At 40.1% G+C, this 18,272-nt stretch overlaps 1 protein-coding gene across 2 annotated transcripts; it reads right to left on the reverse strand.

Moving 5' to 3' along the window:
* Nucleotides 1–903: 903 nt before the first annotated feature.
* On the reverse strand, nt 904–17,811 carry pdcd6ip (programmed cell death 6 interacting protein). 2 transcript variants are annotated; one of them, XM_020631608.3, is made up of 18 exons: nt 17,502–17,811; nt 13,769–13,823; nt 13,608–13,677; nt 12,566–12,693; nt 12,064–12,217; nt 11,030–11,130; nt 8,968–9,084; nt 8,502–8,724; nt 7,455–7,578; nt 6,734–6,911; nt 5,626–5,737; nt 5,219–5,388; nt 4,552–4,800; nt 3,728–3,862; nt 3,447–3,541; nt 2,903–3,020; nt 2,593–2,795; nt 904–2,031 (listed from the first exon to the last, which is right to left on the reverse strand). In XM_020631608.3, exons 1-18 carry the CDS (start codon nt 17,705–17,707, stop codon nt 1,809–1,811), a joined length of 2,661 nt encoding a protein of 886 aa, XP_020487264.1. In that variant the 5' UTR covers nt 17,708–17,811; the 3' UTR covers nt 904–1,808. The 2 variants fall into 2 exon arrangements, with proteins under 2 accessions (XP_020487264.1, XP_020487263.1); XM_020631607.3 differs by having other exon boundaries at nt 8,968–9,099.
* Between the last annotated feature and the right edge of the window lie 461 nt (nt 17,812–18,272).

Here is an 18,272-nt window from a genome sequence, read left to right on the forward strand (position 1 = left end):
TTTCACTTACACACACACACACAGGAGACATATGTGACGTTATGCGATGCTTATGAACCAAGGGATACTGACCAGCAAAGATAAGTTGCTGCCAACTATTTTGCGGCTTGGATGGCAAGGACAGATGAATGGTAAGTAAAAACAGACGAGCCAGGGGAGAGGGAAAAAAATGGAAGAGAAAGAGCAGCCGAGGATATAAGAAGACAGGTGGCTTTACAAAAAAAAAAAAAAGGTTAGGAGCAAAGGAAAATTTGATGAAAAGATTGTGATAGGAAGGAAAACAAAGGAAAAGATAGTGCTGGGGGAAAGTGAAGTGTAATATGGTGGGTTTTTCAAAGCTGATAGGATCTCTAGAAGACAGATTAGACAGAGAGAGAAGAAGGCAAAATGGAGAGAGGTGGAGCGATGGATGCAGGCAGGGGACCAGCAGCTCTCTGCCAACATCTCCGTGCATCCTTCCAGACATCACACTGCGCTGCCATCTGCCTCTCCACCACACACAAATGAACACACACAGAGGGAGGAGAAATGTGAAATCATTAGCGTCTCCTGACACTGAATAAATATCTGCGGATGAAATCTGTCTGCGGAGAAATCACCTGCGGGGGAAATATGATTGGACGAGATCACGACCCCACTGGAACGTAATTTGCATGTCATCTAAATGGGATGTGCCCTCGATGCTTCGGAGGGTCAAAAGGCGTCCGTTTAGTTGGATGGGACAACTCAGTCCCCGATTGGTTGAAAAGAGCAACAATGGCAAGTGATCTGCTGCTCGGTGGTCGCTCCCTCTGAGAGCTGCAGGACTGCCCTCTTCTGGATGCTGGACAAATCTCCACAGTTTGAAATAAAAGTGAAAAACACACAGAGACAAAATCAAGAGGGCCAACATTTAAAGACCGATTCTGCTTGGCAGTAGTTATTTTTTAATCACATTAGAGCTGAGGAATAAAAATAAAGACAAAGAGCATGAGAGTGCAGCACACAGAGTGTCTCAGTTAACCACATACAGTCTTATTTATACATATATTTATATAATAGAACCATTTCGCCCACTTTTACAGCCTCTGATTGTAACACAGAAATATACCAACATTCCCTGGATGAGAGAGAAAAATAGCGATAGAAAGAGAGAGGAACTCTCAACAGTCTTCATCTACATTAGAAAACCTACAGGCCATTCGTTTTAGAGGTTTATACATCAGCGAGGCAGCAGTATTCATTACAAAAATAGGAATATAGTTGATATAGAAGCAGAGTGGGTGTGGGTAGTGAGGATGTGGCTCTGCACTTGACTAGAAACGACCACCTATCCGCCAACCCGACACATACACCTGAACCAGTAAACATCCTAGGATTCTGTGCGCCTCCATGAGCGTTGTACAGCAGTGCAGCACAGACAAAGAGTCAGTTATCAATTGAAACCAGCTAGGTTTTTTTAAATTAAACCATTCAAAAAAACTCTGAAAATTACTACAGGGAAATTAAAAGGGGGGTTAGTGCATCGATGAGAGTTGAGATAGTTAGGGGAAAGTTCCGCCAGAGCAAAGAAAACATGATCCAGGGTAAAAAAAGAAGAAAAAAAAAAAGGAGAAATAAAAGGTGGAAAAGGAATATAATGTATCAGAGAGAAGTGCAAAGCAGCTCTGACAACGCCCTGCACCCGGGGTTTCTCAAGCTGCTGTAATTGAGACTAAAACCAAAAGATAAGAAAGGAGGGAGCAAGAGGAAATCAAGTGTTATTGCTGGGGGTATTTTTTATTTGGTGTTAACTGGAGAGAATAGTTATGAGGGGATGGAGAGAATAGTTATTGCTGAGGGTAGTAGGGCTGCTGCTGTGGGGGCTGCTGGGGGTAACCAGGGTAGCTTCCTGCAGGAGGGGCTCCTGGGTACCCGCCCTGTCCTGGGTTGGCCTGGTAGGGCATGTAGGGCATGTTGGGCATGTTAGGCATGTTAGGCATGTTGGGCATGTTGGGCATGTACTGGCCATAGGCAGCGTAGGGATTGTAGCCCATCGGCATCTGGTAGCACCTGCATGGATAGCACAAGAGAGAAAACAACAACCACAACGTGAGCATTACAGGTATACTTCATCATATAGTTTTACATAGAAGAGTGAGAGAAGAGGATCCTGTGCTGGAGCAAGCTGCAGGTAAGCTTAGGCTGTGCTCAGACTACAGGAGTTTGACAAAAATGAACCACCTTGCATCACGCACTTAAGGAAAAACATTACATGAAGTGTTTCTAATCTTCTCATGTAAACAAGATACGATAGATAAGGAAGAGTACATCACTCACTAAGGAATGCTACCAATACTACACCCTGCTGTTGAAATGCTTCACAGTGAGAAAACACTTAACGCAAAAATGCTTTACAGGTCCAGAGGAGATAATTTTTGGAAAATGCAATCAACATTTAGTGTCATATTTTCAGCAAGACATTAACACTTGTCTGAAATGCTAAGCTTACAGGCTGCTGCCTCCAGATACAGACTGTATTTACATGACATTTACAAAGACATAAGTAAGTTGTCTAACCTCTCTTCGTCACATGGTGATGATCATTAGTGCTAGGAAAATATAGAGACTCACCCTGGGTAGCCCTGGTAGTTGGGGTAAGGTGGTCCCTGTGCCTGGGTTGGTGGGGCAACAGGTGGTGGGTTGCCTGAAAGAGGAACGGTGGGCGGTGCGTTGTTGGGAGTGTAGCTCGAGCCTGCCTGAGGAGTGACGGTGGGTGGAGGAGGTCTGGCTGGCGGGTTGGGCTTGGCCTGGGGTTGCATCGGGGCTTGAGGTTGCTGGAGTGAAGTGAGACAGAGGGTGGAGAGATTAATACATCATTATCAGCCTCAACTCTTCTTCTGTGGTATTATATCTTAAGTGGTGTGTGTGTGTGGTCGCTTACAAAGACGGTCCTGGGTGCAGGGGTCGGGCCGGTGGCGGGGGCAGCTGGGTTGCTCTGATAGGCGGGAACGTTAAAGGATGGAGCGCTGGGCTCTCTTGCAATGCTCTGCTGCAGCTCCCTGAAACAAAAATAAATCCTATTATTAAACAAAGTTTCATATTTCTACTTTACGGTTTCATATCTGTTGTTTTACAAATTGTTCCAGGTAAGGTGTTTATTAGTAATTCAGCAGCTGTGGCCCACTTCAACATATAATTTTTCGATTTATGAAATTCAAAATACATTTGGAATACTTTACTTATACCTTACTCATTTTGGTTACAAGTGTTGATTAGAGTGGTTTGATTAAAGGTTTGCTCAGTCTCCTGTTTTTGTTTAATTGAGCTGCTACACTCTTGAGTCAGGGGGTTTGCTGGCCTAGAGTGTTAAATATCTGTAATCCGACAACTCACTCGAAAACAAATTTACTAAAAACAAATCTGGCTCAGCCTGATCACTGTCATACTAACCAATACAAAAAGACAAAATCATGAATTATACACACTTAAGTAGTTCATCCCGTTCTGTCTTGCGCGCAAAAACGATGTCGCTGCATTTGTTCTGGAACTTCAGCAGGATTTCTGTCAGGTCGTTGTAAAACTGAGGAGGGAGGAAGAAAAAGAGGACAAAAATAAATTACCTGCCCTGCAAACCACCTTGAAGCACAAAGAAAAAAACTACAACATAAATAGACGTAGGACATTTCCTACAGAATGTGCATTAAAGCAGTGCTGTTCCTACTTGCTGAGGCAGGTGTGTGCAGGTGTGTTTGTGCTGAGTGAGTACCTTGGTGCCTTCGCGCAGGTTGCTGCTGATCTCAACGTAGCTGTCATGGGCTGAGGCCAGCTTCTTCAGGACCTCCTCCCTCTGGTTGGCCTCTGTGTTGGACTGCTTCAGGCTGCTGAACTCCTGGTGGGACGTCTGGAATCGCATGTGATCACAGGTTGACAAGTTTAACCTCTGACCTCTTTGAACACAAGTGTATATCTGCCCTGTCAACGGTGAATTATTCATTCACAAAGAATGCCTGTCTGCTATTCAGTAAGTACTGTGTGATGTTCTCACATGTGTTTTTGTTGATTTTATTAATTAACTGATTCCAGTAAGGAAACTTCCTTTTTGTATGACCAAAATATACAATACAAAACAATACAACATGTATCTTAAACGTCTTCTTCAGGTCACCTTGCTGCCTAAACAACCTCTTTTATTATGATGATAACGATTATTATGATTTTTTATGCTTTGTTTTAAAAAGTGTTCATCAATCTAAGTGATTTAAATTGTTATTGTTTCATAATTTCTTTTGGCTTTATGGAAATGTTTTTATTGTTACCCAGAATGCATCATGGGTCTTACAGAGGGGTTTTGTGTTGACAGATCATTTTGAATGCAAATTAAGCAATTAAAAAGTTTATATGTAGGGGAATCAATTATTTTGTATATTTGAAGATATATGTCAATGTTTTATGTGTATTGCTTTGCTCAGTTAGAATGCAAACTGGTATTTTTATCATATTGCGCCACTGATTGTTGCAATGGTAGCTAGAATAGTTAACAAAAATAACTGAAAGTTGCAGCCCTATCTAACAGTGTGTGTTTTTGTATACCTGAACTTGTCCCAGCAGCTCCTCCTGTGAGCGGAGGCTGGCCTGCACTCTCTGGTTGTAGGTGCCATACAGCTGGTCGAGCTGGGGGAGAGACAGCTGCTCTTCATTGATGGCTCCGTCCTGAGCGAGCGCCGTCAGGAAGCTGGTGGACATGTCAAAAGTCACGGCCTTGATCTCCCCCTCCATGGTCTCCCTCTCCTTCTTTATCTCGTCCAGCTGGGCGAGCTGAGACCGCAGGACGTTCACGACCTGTAAGCAAGTAAAGTTGCTGACATTAAAGTTGTAGTTTTATTTTTAATCTAAAATACATCTTTAACACATTCAGTTCTTTCCCTGCCATTAATCCCTGACCCTTTAGCTCTTTTGCTGACAGTAACATACTGCAGCTGTGAAGAGTTCTACTTGTTTTGTTATTTAAGTTCCCCAGTCACACATGATGCATAGTCAGCAAACTAAATGAAAAATGGAGCCACTGTGGGGAGGAGATACAGGGCCATAAAGCACACAATGTGCACTGAGGGTTTCTGCCTGTGGTTATATTGCACACTTCATCTGAATTTCTGATCTAAATAACTCTGGAAAAACTAAGCTCATAGTACTTAAATTAAGTTCTACATTACCTTTACATTAAGATATATGTTTTAAAGGTTTGAGGAGAGCAACAGACCTCGTTGCCCTGTAGGGTCTTGGTCGGGTTGGCAGAGGGAATGGCAGCGTTGAGCTCATTCTCTGGTTTACACAGCAGGGTGATCATGTCACAGTGGGTGTTGTAGCGGTCCTTCACCACCTGGTCGGCCTGTACGGCCTTGTCCAAGACGCTACGGAAGTTAGCTCCCTCTGGGAGAGAAAAGGAAGGGAGGCAAGGATAGAGGACGAGATAGAGAAGGAGCATGGTCAACAGTGGATGACATGAAGAAAAAGAGGACATGTTTTCAGTACTCTGTGTGTGTGTGTGTGTGTGTGTGTGTGTGTGTGTGTGTGTGTGTGTGTGTGTGTGTGTGTGTGTGTGTGTGTGTGTGTGTGTGTGTGTGTGTGTGTGTGTGTGTGTGTGTGTGTGTGTGTGTGTGTGTTTACCTGCACGAAGGGGCTTGTACAGGTCTCCAGAGGGGGTTCTGTGCCAGCGTTGGTTGAACTTGGTTCTTAGTTCGTTGTCTGTTGTCTCCTCATCGTCCAGCATCTTCAGAGACTGAACACCAAAAAGCAAAAATTAAAAACTTTGTCATTAAGGTAAAGAGGAAGTCTAATCTATAACAATTGAAGAATTCAGAAGATTAATACTGGGCTAATTTCAGTTAAACTTATAAGAAAAGTAAAATAATTGGTTAGTAATCAATTAAAAGCTTTTTTAATTAAACTTTTGAAATTAGCAAAGAAATGAAAATAACTCTGAGAGCTCATAGAAATGTCTTCAAAATGTTTTTCATTCTCTTTCAGTTCATAGTGACGGAAGACAAATTCTCATATCGTCGATCATGATGTTTTTTTCCCGCTCAATTTCCTTTAAATCTACTGATGTACTTATGTTTAGCACTACTAACATAAAGTAAAAAAGAGGGAATCTGAAAAATAATGAAATAGAAAGAAACGGTACCAAATCATTTTGCTTTTTGTGGCCAGCAGAAGTGTACTCCAAGTTTTATAAATTTTTATGTTCAGTTAAGTCTCTTTGGCTTTACACAAATCAACAGAATACTTTTTGGTCCGGACTTTACAACTCTGCCAACAAATTTGGAAGCAGTTTTGTGTTTGATGTTTGAATTGCCGTCTGTTTATTTGCTTGTGAGCGAGATGTTTAAAAATAGCCTACTGGCTGAAGCTGGTGGACGGACAGTCCTTGGCTTAAAGATCAGTGGATTAGATCTTCAGTGAAGATTCTGATTTGGGATTTCTGCCATGAGGGACGGTTATGGGCTTTTAGTATTTTTGTGTTCTTCTGGTTGCAGTGGTAGAGCCCAACAATCAGGACGTCCAAGTCAGCTGCTGCACAGCATCAGATTCATATATATATGCTTCTTTGTCAAGAAGCTAAAGCCATACGACAAACAGGCTGCTAAAAGAAATACAACCCTTACTTTTTCAAAACATTCAGAGTTAGGGTTAGTAGATGAGAGGTTACATTATGTTTACTGATCTACAGAGTGCAGTAACATTGTTTCATTTAGTGTATATGACTGAGTCTGACCTCGTCCAGGATCTCTCTGTTGCGGGTCAGAAGCTCAGGCAGGTCTTTGATTAACTGCTCAATGCTCTGCAGGCCTCCCTGCTGCACGATGGATCGCGCCTTCTCAGCAATGGATTGTGGGATAGAGTCACCTGAAAGATCCTCCAGAGCCGCTGGCAGGTTCAGGGATGCCAACACCCTGATGCACAGAATTACAAAGCAGATTTTATATTCTACAACTTATTACATCTTATTTCCAAATTCATGATTAGAATATAAAATCAAGCCAAAAAATTATATGTATTTAATTAGAACAGTGCACATTAATCAACATATCAGCAAATAGCATCCATGTAAATATGCCAGAATTAGCACAAAAGCTAAATTTCATCTGCAGTCCTAAGGCAGGTACTAACAAAAAACTATAAAACAAATGTACAGGTTTAAAGTAAGTTTCACCGTTCACTAAAAGGTGATACACTCCAACTGCTAAGCACCTGATATCATCCTGAATAAGTGTGCTAAGAGTACTTGACTACTATTACAGGCACTACACTAGAAACCACAAGTACCTTTTATCGACATTTGAACGGTACTTGGTACACTTTTATTTTATTAATTTTAATAGACCAGCCACGCACTGATTCACAAGCACATTTTGATGGGAAGGCAATTCAGCTGCATGCTGAAGAGAACAAGTAGAGTACGTAACGCAGGTTCATATAGAGACAGAACAGCGTACCCATTGCAGAGATTAGTCGCCTCCCTCATCGTTGCCACCAGTCTGTTCACAGTCTCAGCCTTCCTCTGGTTGTAAATGCTCATGGACTGCTGCACGGCCATGGGGACCATCTTCTCGAACAAGTCTGTGGAGAGAAAAAAGATAAACAGCTGCTTAAAAAAAACATCCAATCAGACACTGTACCTAAGGTGAGTCTGAGGTCATGTTTTTCACATTATGGGGTCGTACTTTAACATATAAGGTTGGCAATTTAAACACAAGGATGCACATTTATTAAGACATTTTCGCTGCAGCTGTCCAAACAAAGGGATGGCATTTAGGAGGTCAAACAGAAGTTTAAAAAAAGATGGTAAACCCATTTTTTTTTAAACTACATACTTATTAAGAAGTTGTTAATATTCAACTTTTTGGCCATTTTTGTTTCCAAATCTGAAGTTATTTCACAGCCCTGCAGTATGTGAAACTAGCAAAAAATTAAAAATAAGGTTATGTGAGACTGAAACGGTGTTACAATAAATAATCACAGATAACAAATTATGAAAGTGGTTTGACATTTCATTTTCTTTCTAATACATAGCCCAAATCTCATAACTTTCTATTAAATATTCAGCTATTCTAGCTAAGCTAAGCTTAGTTTACTGAGGGAATTGTCTAGCCAAGCTTTCCCTCTTAAACTAACTAAAGCTGCCTTTAAGCAGCGAGTATGCTCACTAGTTCACCTGTTGAATGTTTAGTCAGTACAAAAACTTAATAGAAATAAAACAAACAAGCTTTGTTCGACAACTGTATGTTCATAAGGAATACCATCCCAAATTCTCACCATGAGGTTGCCAAAAAACAAGTAAATTAATCTCTTTTTCTCAAATGCATAACTAATCCCTTAAATTGTTTTTAATCTCACAGGATAAAACATGACACTGACTTAATGACTCTGCTTTTCAATCCAGATTTATGTTCTTTGTTGGTCATATTCAGGTGTCGATGCTTAATGTTTAATGCCTCTCTACCTGTGTTGCACCTTCACAATTACAGTCTTGTTTTTCTTACCTGTGAATTTCTGACTGAGAGGAGGCGTGATGGCCGTAGCTTTGACCAACGCTGCCTTGCCGATTTGTTCCAGATCCTTGATCTCGGGCACCCGGTCGTGATATATAAAGTCGTTGTCTTTTTTGGCAGCGGCTAGGGCTCGGTTGATCTTGTCACTCAGGTCCTTAACGCTCACGTATTCGTCGTAGCGGGACGCCACTGTCTTCACCAGCTCTGCTGCGTGCTGGAGGGAAAAACAGGCCGAAGGAGAGAAGATGAAGAAAACATTTGGCTAATAGGAACTTTTTGATGGTTTTGATGTGGAAATTTGTGTACTTCTATTAGTCATTGATTTTCCATCCACATAAGAGAATTTATCTTATCTGAAAACGGTCTAGAAGTCAAACTACTTCAAGGCGTGACCGCTGAATGTAAGGGCGTCCAACAGAGTGGTACCACACCTCAAAGTCGAGTGAAAGATGTGTACCTGCAGACGAGCAATCTCCTCTCCAAAGCGTTTCTTCTGCTTTGCCAGGATGCTCTGGTGCAGCTCGGCGTTGGCTTGCATGATGCAGTGCTTGGCCGCCAGAACCGGCAGCACTTCCTGAAAATAAAAATACTGACCAGGGAGAGGCAACCACAGAGCAACACGCAGGCACACGCAAACAGGTATGTACACACACACACACACACACACACACACACAATGACAAGGCAAACCACAAAAATGGCAGACGCACAGCAGCAAGGTCACAAATCACAAATGAGCCAATCACAGCCAAGCACGAACAGTCAGAGGAGTGCAAAAACACAAGCGCACATACAACCAATGCCAACGCCACCACCAACACCACCATCATCACGAGGGATGCAGAAAGAGAGGAAGACAACAGGAGAGAAAACAGAACAGGCTATGAGTGTTTCACCTTTCCGCAAAAGCTGCAACACCTTCATCTAACGTCCCATAGCCATAAACCGTGTGTGTCTGTGTGTGTCTGTGTGGGGTTTGTTTATCATTTCTCACATTCATGTCGATCCATAAAACTGAATCAATTATTTTTACATTAGAAATATTAGTAACTACTCGTGATTTCCTTAAACAGGTTGTAGAAAAACATAGGAAAGAGTTAATTGTTTGCTAGGAAACATCCGCAACGCTGTCCAAATAAAAGTGAGAAAATATCAAACTTTGTTCCCAAAATGCATCATAACACCAGAACGGATTAGTGTTGAGGGTGAGGAGAATAATTACATGAAAACTTTTTTTTTTTGAAAGTGGAAAAGACTTTTTGAACTGGGAGAAAAAAGGTTGTGTTTTTTAAATTGATCAAATTACTGCTTTTTAAAAAAACGACACCTATCCAGTGTGTAGCTTTAAGCTGTTTTTTCCCCCCTTATTTTTGTTTCCTATTTGCTGTGTGCTTCTGCCTGTCTGTCTGGATGATGAATAGATAGTTCATGAATTAAAGTTAAAAAGTTTATTCATAAACAAGGACTGCTACTGTTAATTCTTCTAAATATATTTATCATTTAGTCTGTTCATTTAAAACCAAAAGTCTAGAATTCAAAACATTTGACTGAAGAAATGAAAAAAAGCAAAGAAAGCATCAACATGGCAGAAGCTTCAACGAGGAAATGTTTTGCATTTGGTTGGAGTAATGGCTCAAGAGAATCAAAGTATCTAAAACTAATCAAACTGTCAAAACGCTGTAAAAATGAACAGACCAATCACCAAATTCACTAATTGATTGACTAATATTTATATTGGGGGATGAATGTGAACGTGTAGGAGGTTTAAAGTGAACGAGAAACTAAGAAAACAAGCTTTACCAGCGTTCATTTGGTATCAGGTCTGAGGTTGTCGGTAGAGTGTACAGTGTCTTTTTGTCTGACAGGTAATTTAAAATCCTTAGTTTGTATGTACCGTACATCAGACGTATACTACACATCTCGTCTTACACTTTAACTGGCAGTTATTGGACACTTATAACTAAGCTGATTATATACTTAGCAATAGCCTGCACAAGTTAAAAATTATATATTTTTTAATTGATGGAATTAAAAATATTTTGTCTGACGCATGAAATCGAGGTAGCGAGTGTGCAGGAGTGAAGTTGAGCGTGTGTGTGTGTGTGCGTGTGTGTGTTTCAGATACAGTGTTAGTCAGTAAGTACTTTGAACATCAATCATTAGGTGGTGAGAAAACCGATCAGAATGAAAACAAGTTCAAATGCTGCTTAGAAATGATTCACCAATCAGAGTGAAACAGGATGGAAATGGACCAATGAGAACAGAGACAGGTAGCAATTTGAAAAGTCCCAACACCTTAATACCACCCTGACAGTCTGATTTTTCCAGAGTTCCACACATAAATACAGATCAATACACACAATCAGACAGACAATACACACGCAGCACCATACAGAATCCAGACTCTGTATATAACACACTGAACACATGGCAAACTGCAAGAGTGTGTTTGTATGTTTAGTCTGTACAGTGTGGTGTGTGTGTGTGTGTGTGTGTGTGTGTGTGTGTCCATCACATACCTTGGGAAGGTTGTCTTTGTACTGGCACTGCTTGAAGGCGTCGCCGTAGAAATCTGCAGCCTGATTGGCCAGCTTTGCGATCACTGCATCTTTCATTTTATCTGTAGGAAGAACCAAACACTTTTAAGCAGACATTTTAAATAAAACACAACAAATATAAGTTCTGTTCTTGAAAACAACAAACTAAATGATCAACAATCAAACACATTTTTCTCCTATGCAGAACACTAATCCACTACTTTTTACTCTTACATGAACCTTCAAAGTACAAAAAACTAACTTAAAAGAAAAAAACTCACACTGTCAGCAAAAAAATGTAGGTCTTCTTTTTTTTTTCTTTTTTTTTACATTGGAGCTATCTATTAATGATGCAACCTCTTACATGTAAACTCTTAAGTAACTCTAGACAGAACTGGGACGGAGGCTGTGTGCACATGGGATCAAAACTGCCAACTGCATATTTGCAACAAATTAATCTTAGGGTGAAAAAAATTGCAGGAGTGTCTCAAAAAAGATGCTCATTATTAAGTCAAGACAAATTTAAGGATGCAGGAGCCGTATTTAAAATCTAAAATATAGCTGGACCCATCAAAACATTCAATCTCAGAACTTTTGCCATGTTATCACAGGATTGTTTCTGGAGTAATGCAGTGGAAATAAATCATACATTCACTCAAACAACAATTTGTAAATCACCAGAATGACAAAAATAAAATGGAAAATAAAAACTTTGATTGTCTCGGTCCACCTGGAGTACCTTTACAGCCCATGAGGGGGTCATCACTCACCCTTTTGAAAATGTTATTTTGTGAAACTGCTCTGTCTCTGGTATCATTACAGTGACTTTCTTATTTGTGATAACAATGTCTATAAGCAGTAAATTAAATCTGTATATTTTTTAATCATATAAATAAGATCTTGTTTCTCTTCTTTTAAGAATGATAAAAAAGGTAACCGTGCTCTCCAATATTTCCACGGGTAGATAATGTGTGTATGTCTGTGTTTGGACTGTTTTGGGGTCCGTCTTTTGGTACCTGAGGTGGCTTTGAGAAAGAACACCTCCTGAGCCTGGGCCAGCATGATGAGGCTCAGGGTGCCCACAGTCTCGGGGGAGATGTCCATGGTGGGCTCCCTGTTCAGCGCTGACAGCACTGTGTCCTTGATGTGGCCGAATGCCCCGCTCGCCAGCTGAAGAGGGAGACAGATAGAAAAAGAAAACTGATGAGAAATTTCTGTCAGGACTTGAAAACTTCACGTTTTAACACTTTTAGATAACATTTCTAGCAGTGTAAATTTGAGTTTTTTGCAATTAAGTTGATCATTCCCCACTCTCTCTCTCTCTTACTCCTCCATATCTGACTATACGCAGTCCTGTCTCCAAAATAAATGCATCAAAAGCCCAAAGATAACCTTTGAAAAAATACAGTGCCTACAGTTTCTATTATTGGTACTGTGGTATCACAAAAGGTATCACATGGTTAGATCTTGACTAGTATTGTTTCAAAGTTTCAAATTCTGAAATTGTGACAACCCTACCTGATAGTATTTGGCTGCAGACTTCAGTCCTTCGTCATTGTCCAGGTTCTGCTCTGAGGCGATCTGACTGGCCAGCGCTGCTGCGTTGAACAACACACATGTCTTCTCATAGCCCAAACTGGCCAAAGCTGTGATACACAAAGAAAAAAGGAAAATCAGAGTCAAAACTGATTGGTCGTGAGGATATTTCCTCTGACTATAAATAAGGATAATTTTCTGGAGGCTTGGCATTTTATCAAACCAACACTTTCTATTGGTTTATTATCTCTAATAAAGATGGTTTCTACACTGATTAGAGCTCTCAAGAACTGCTGTCAATGTTGTGCTTTGCCTCTGGTCACTTCCTGTCAGCACCTGTGTGTCCAATCGGACTCAAAGCTGATCGTTTGCTCTTACTGACATTGTTCCCTTTTTTCTAGATGCTTGCTTGTGTTGTACTTACTCTCTGATGTACGTCGCTTTGGATAAAAGAGTCTGCTAAGTGAATTGTAGAATTGTTGTAGAATTGTATTATTTTCTCATCTCTCATCCAGAGAGGAGAAAAGATTCAAGCATGAACGACTGTGAATGTGAACTCAACAAAGTATCCAAAGATTATTTTATCTGTCACCAATCTTGTTTATTTGAACTTCCTGATCTGTAATTGTGAATGTCCTGTAAGCACTTCTCTGTCCTACACTTACCCTTAGCTGTGTCATGCCTCTTAAACACACAGTGAGTGGCAACTTTTTTTTTTAAACTAGACACCTTGTCAAACCTGTTTCTGGAATATAAAAGGGATCTATTTTGTGTATGTGTGTGCTTCTCCTTGTGTGTGTGTGTGTGTGTGTGTGTGTGAGGGAGTGACGGAGCAAAACAGTCACACACAAAGAGAGAGGGATGGATTAACAAATAGTATGACAAATATTTACCCAACAGGCAAAGCCTTGTATTTCCTTAACTACACCTAAGTACGAGTTCCTTCTTCTGTAGCAAAATGCATCTGTTGACATATATTTCTTCTTTCACAGACAAAAATCAATTAATCCAAGGTTGGACTTACCGAGCTTGACTGAGCCACCGAACAGAGATCCTTTATCAAAGGCATCTTTCCATGTGAAGGTTAAGCAGAGCTGTGGGAACAGAGAGACACTTTCAGTTCAAGTAGTACTCTTTTGGAACTAAGTCTGAAATCACAATGGTGTGGGCTGTCCTATCAGGTACCTGGTTTTCAGAGAAGGGAAACTTGGGCTCCACAGCACACAGTTGGTCATAGTACCTGGACGGATAAGGAAAAAGTATGATTAAAACCATTTGTTTTTATGCGTTTCAACGCACAACAACCGGTTCTGATTGTTATTACAAATCATATGTCACCAATTCAAATGTAAAGTTAATTTGAAAAAAATAATAATCAAGAAACAGGTAGTGATTATTTTGACATAATTGCAGATCTGTGGTCTGAAGAAGCATTATGACAATACGTCAAAAAATATATGGTGTGAAAATACACTGCAGGTCACACATACACACTCACAGTACACACATTCAGTGGGAGCTCCTCCGGTCTTTTTCTTATGAGTACGAGTAGTATTATTTTTATTATCTGTCTGCGTGTGAAGTGAACCATCTATTATTAGGAATGACAACATGTGAGCAGCCAGTTAGAGAATCTCCCTTTACCAGTTCAACCACCCTGCTTTACAATTTCCAGAGAAAACGTGAGTGTGACCTCAGAAATAAACGAAGACTCTCAACATACAAAGGTCATCTTTATGTTCCCCATTCAGATACACGAGGACATGCATAGTGTGCAAAGAGGAAAACTGAGAAGAGGTTTGCCTCCATCTGGTTAACCCAAGAGAAACATAAACTCCCTAGACAAACAATGGTTGCCATGGTGACACGAGTCTGTGGGCACTTGTAAGGGATAAAGCTCGTCACCCTGGCTACCAGGGCCAACAGACGACATGTGCACAGTGCCAGGGAGAGACAAAGCTAGCTGTCAGTGCTCACAGCCCATTCTGCACAGACATGCTAACTCCCAACTTGATGCTATTTAAAAATTTAAAAAAAAAAGAGTGTCCACCAACCCACAGATCCTGCATCTTACAAACAAAAGATTTAAAAATGTCTATACATCTATACAATAAAGGCATCATAAGAAAGAGTAATCCTTAAAGAAAATCCTTAAAATTAAAACACTGGAAAATATCTTTATGTTCTGTGATTAGCATCTAATTTTCAGGCAAAAGCCATCACTTTCTCCCATCTAAAATATTACCTTCAAAGTGTTTGACACAAACTAGGGATGAATCTATACAACAGTTTGTTAGTTAGGTGCTTTAATAACCCAGCTCAGCTGATAGGACAATGGATCTGACATTTTGTCCTTCATTCTCCAAATTAATAACCAGTTTTAGGTTCATTTTAAGGTAAAGACTAAGAATGGACTGCGCCCGCTTTTAGCAGCCCATCGTCAAAAATATTTGCACCAACTATATTCTGGCACTCTGGGCTGTTCTTGTTTTGAAACTAAGCGTAAAGAAAGGTCGTCTGCACTCTAAGCTGATGGATCCGTTTGCCCTCATAAAGATCTAGGAGGGGAGGGCAAACTTTTTGCATTCTTATGCATAAAGGCTTCAAACCTCGTGTGTTGTGGTTGAGCTTCAAGTCGCTGACAGCCCCAGACTGATTTAAGCCCTGATTATTTTAATAATAGTGCTGTCAAAGTGGTATTTACAGACTTTATAAACAGATAGTTTATTTTAAAGTAATATAGAGGCAGAATTGTTTTACAGATCACTATAAAGTTTGCATGTGAAATCTCTGCGCTACACTTACAGCTGAGTGCAATGTGCTGTGGTTTTGCTTTTATTTGAGTAAGCGGAGAGAGAGACAAAAGAGAGAAGGAGAAATTGTGCCGATGTAAAACACGGGGCTCAGAGGCGTTAAATAGCACCACTGATTTCGTGGCAAATAGCGCTGGTCGCTTTGTTGATGACATGATATTTGCAACAAGGCTCATCTGCAAAGGAAGGGGTAATTGTGCACTGTATTTTTGAATATTCTCTTAATTTACATACAGGCACACCCAGGAGGCTGTCGGCTTTGCAGTGAAGTTTGTGTGCAGTTTGCGCGACCTTTGTTGATCCACGCCAACTTGTTTCATTTGCACAGGTTAGGCACCAACAATATTATTTTGTATATCTGGGCCAGATTGTTTAAAGATTGTATTAGCACATCATGCTGGGGAAAATACTGATCAAGCAACTCACATAAGATCAAGTTGAAGAAAAAGGAAGCCCCTCACCCTGTTAGTTAATATCTGGCTTCAAACGTATTCAGGGCAAACCCTGGCCATTAAATAACTTGTGAGTCACAGAGAACAAAGACAGAAAAGAGTGAGGGCAAAGTCTGCACCTATATGTAAGGAGCATGTTTTTTAAAATAACAACAAAAGGTAAGGTTTCGTATTTTAAAAATCAAGGATATGGATTTTTGCAACTGTTTACGACCTCTGGCAAGGTCCATTGGGCCTCAGTAGTTTAAAGATTATATGTCTACATAATAAGTAGGAGCAAGACAGATTCGGGCAGGGTAATTGGAGCATAGGACACAGAGGAACTTTGTTTCACAAATATCAATCCGATTTTCTGTCACAGTTCCTCAATGCAAAACTGTGAGCATGTGACACCTTGAGTTGCATCACTTATTGTGTGTTTTATACAGTCAGAGCATCTATTCAAAACATTACATTTATAAGGATAATTGTCTCAGGCCTTCTTTGTAGCGCATGTTTTGGATTTTCAAACATTAACAGTTGTTATTCTTATCATGTTCATCTCTTTATGCTAATATGTTAAGCTCTGGTTCCCTTTCCAAGACACCCTGGATGTCTGATCATGCGGTCACCATAGGGCTGAAGGCCTGAACTTGAGAGGCACCTGACAGAGGAGCTGGCTGTGTTTGGACTTCCTCTCTGATTCTGCATGGATTCACAGTTTTGTAATCATGATTTTTGACTTTTCCCAAGCATTTCTAAGCTGATTATTTGAAAGTAAAGTTGCATGTTATTATATCTGACTCTTTAACAGCATAACCACCTCATCAATAATGCTACACACTGTGTGTGTTTTTAATAATAAGTCTTTCCACAAGTGGAAGTGTACATACCTGGTATTATTCTGGTATTGTATTTTTTCTGCCTTTATTTAACTGATGTACATATGTTTGATTTTTAACTTCTTGTTATTTTTAATAATTATACTCCTGTTTTCTGTTTTCTTGAGCTGTTGTAATGAAAACATTTCCCCATGGGGATCAATAAAGTTTATCTTTATTGTCCACTTGTTTTTTGTTGTTTTGATGTTTCTTTTCTATTTGTTTATGCCCTCAGTGTGTAAATCGTCACATGCAATGTCATTATAATAATTATTAGAAAACATCTCTCTAATTTAGTCAATGTTTGATATTTTACTTTTACTGGAATATAGTTATTAAATATATAAAATATATAATAACATGTGCTTGATATATATTTATATTTTTGTTTTAAGTGAGGTTTCTGTCTTTTATTACAATTAATAGTAACAATAATGTTTAAGATAAAGGTTTAGTCATACTATAATAAGATCAACCAAACCAACAACAAGCAGGGCCAACATGGATAATCTCATTTTTAAAAATATCAGACAGTTCAGCCAAACAAGGAGGCATGTCAAGTGTTTGTCAGCCACTCAAAGAGGCATGGTGACATATGAGTCATTTATCATGCCAAGAAAATTCCTCCTAGCATTTTAGCTTGACCAACTTTAGCTTCCATGTTAGCAACCAAAAGCTAACTCATCTGGGTGCGGCAACGACAAAACTAATGAACCGCGACAGGTAAGAAGTTTGTCAGTGGAAGTAATATAGTATCTAGTGCAGGTATGTTATGAAAAGGAGCACTTCGTACCTAAGAAGGATCTCCAGGGAGCTGTCGTGTTTGTCCAGCGGCCTCCCCAGCGCGTTCCTGCGGAGCTTGTTCAGCTCCTCCACGGCGCGGATATACTCCCCTTGCTCCTCGCCCGCAGAGTATGTGGCTGACACAAATTTCGACAGAGGTTTCACCAGATCCACCTCGGATGACTTTTTTAACGGGACTGAAATAAACGTTGCCATTTCGGCCCGTAAAAGCGGTATTTTGAGTCAGAAAACAGAGACGGTTGGCGATCAACAAACACAAACAACAGCCAGCGACTCACTTCCTGGATTCTGACGGGGAACGTCAAAATACGTCATGGGAAACTGCGACGCGCACCGCGCAGAATCAGTAGATTAACAGATAAAGGTTACGTTATTGAAAGAAAATGAGCTTTAGCCGCTTAAACTTTGATAGGAAACTGTGTTTAATGATCAATCTCCTGAATGTAAAATTAAAAGGGCAGGACTGAAAAATAAATTAAAAGAAAAAGACGACGCATTTTTTTTCTGACAGGTCTGACAATCAACTGCAACAACTCTATCCTCAATTGATCCCCGCTATTTATTCTTGAACAAAAAAAGACAATTAAGCATGAATCTGAATCCTAAACATCTGCTGATGGAGACCTTTTGGAAAGTGTCTTCTAGTGTTCTCAATCTGCTCAACAACCTGAAAGAATCCCTGCAGAATCAATTCACTGTCCTACAACAAAAGGCCAGTGTTTCTGACCGTCACCTCTCATGTAGTTACACAGGTTAATCA

This window comes from Labrus bergylta, chromosome 19 (assembly GCF_963930695.1).
Source record: "Labrus bergylta chromosome 19, fLabBer1.1, whole genome shotgun sequence".
NCBI lineage: Eukaryota > Metazoa > Chordata > Actinopteri > Labriformes > Labridae > Labrus > Labrus bergylta.

What these genes read in the sequence shown, in the direction of transcription:
- pdcd6ip (XM_020631607.3), bottom strand. Translation starts at nt 17,707, where the DNA reads ATGGCAACGTTTATTTCAGTCCCGTTAAAAAAGTCATCCGAGGTGGAT. An exon ending in TCCCTGGAGATCCTTCTTAG is followed by an intron (nt 13,824 to 17,501) that starts GTACGAAGTGCT and finishes TTATCCGTCCAG; the next exon opens with GTACTATGACCAACTGTGTG. An exon ending in GAACGGGATGAACTACTTAA is followed by an intron (nt 3,021 to 3,446) that starts GTGTGTATAATT and finishes TTTTTGTTTCAG; the next exon opens with GGAGCTGCAGCAGAGCATTG.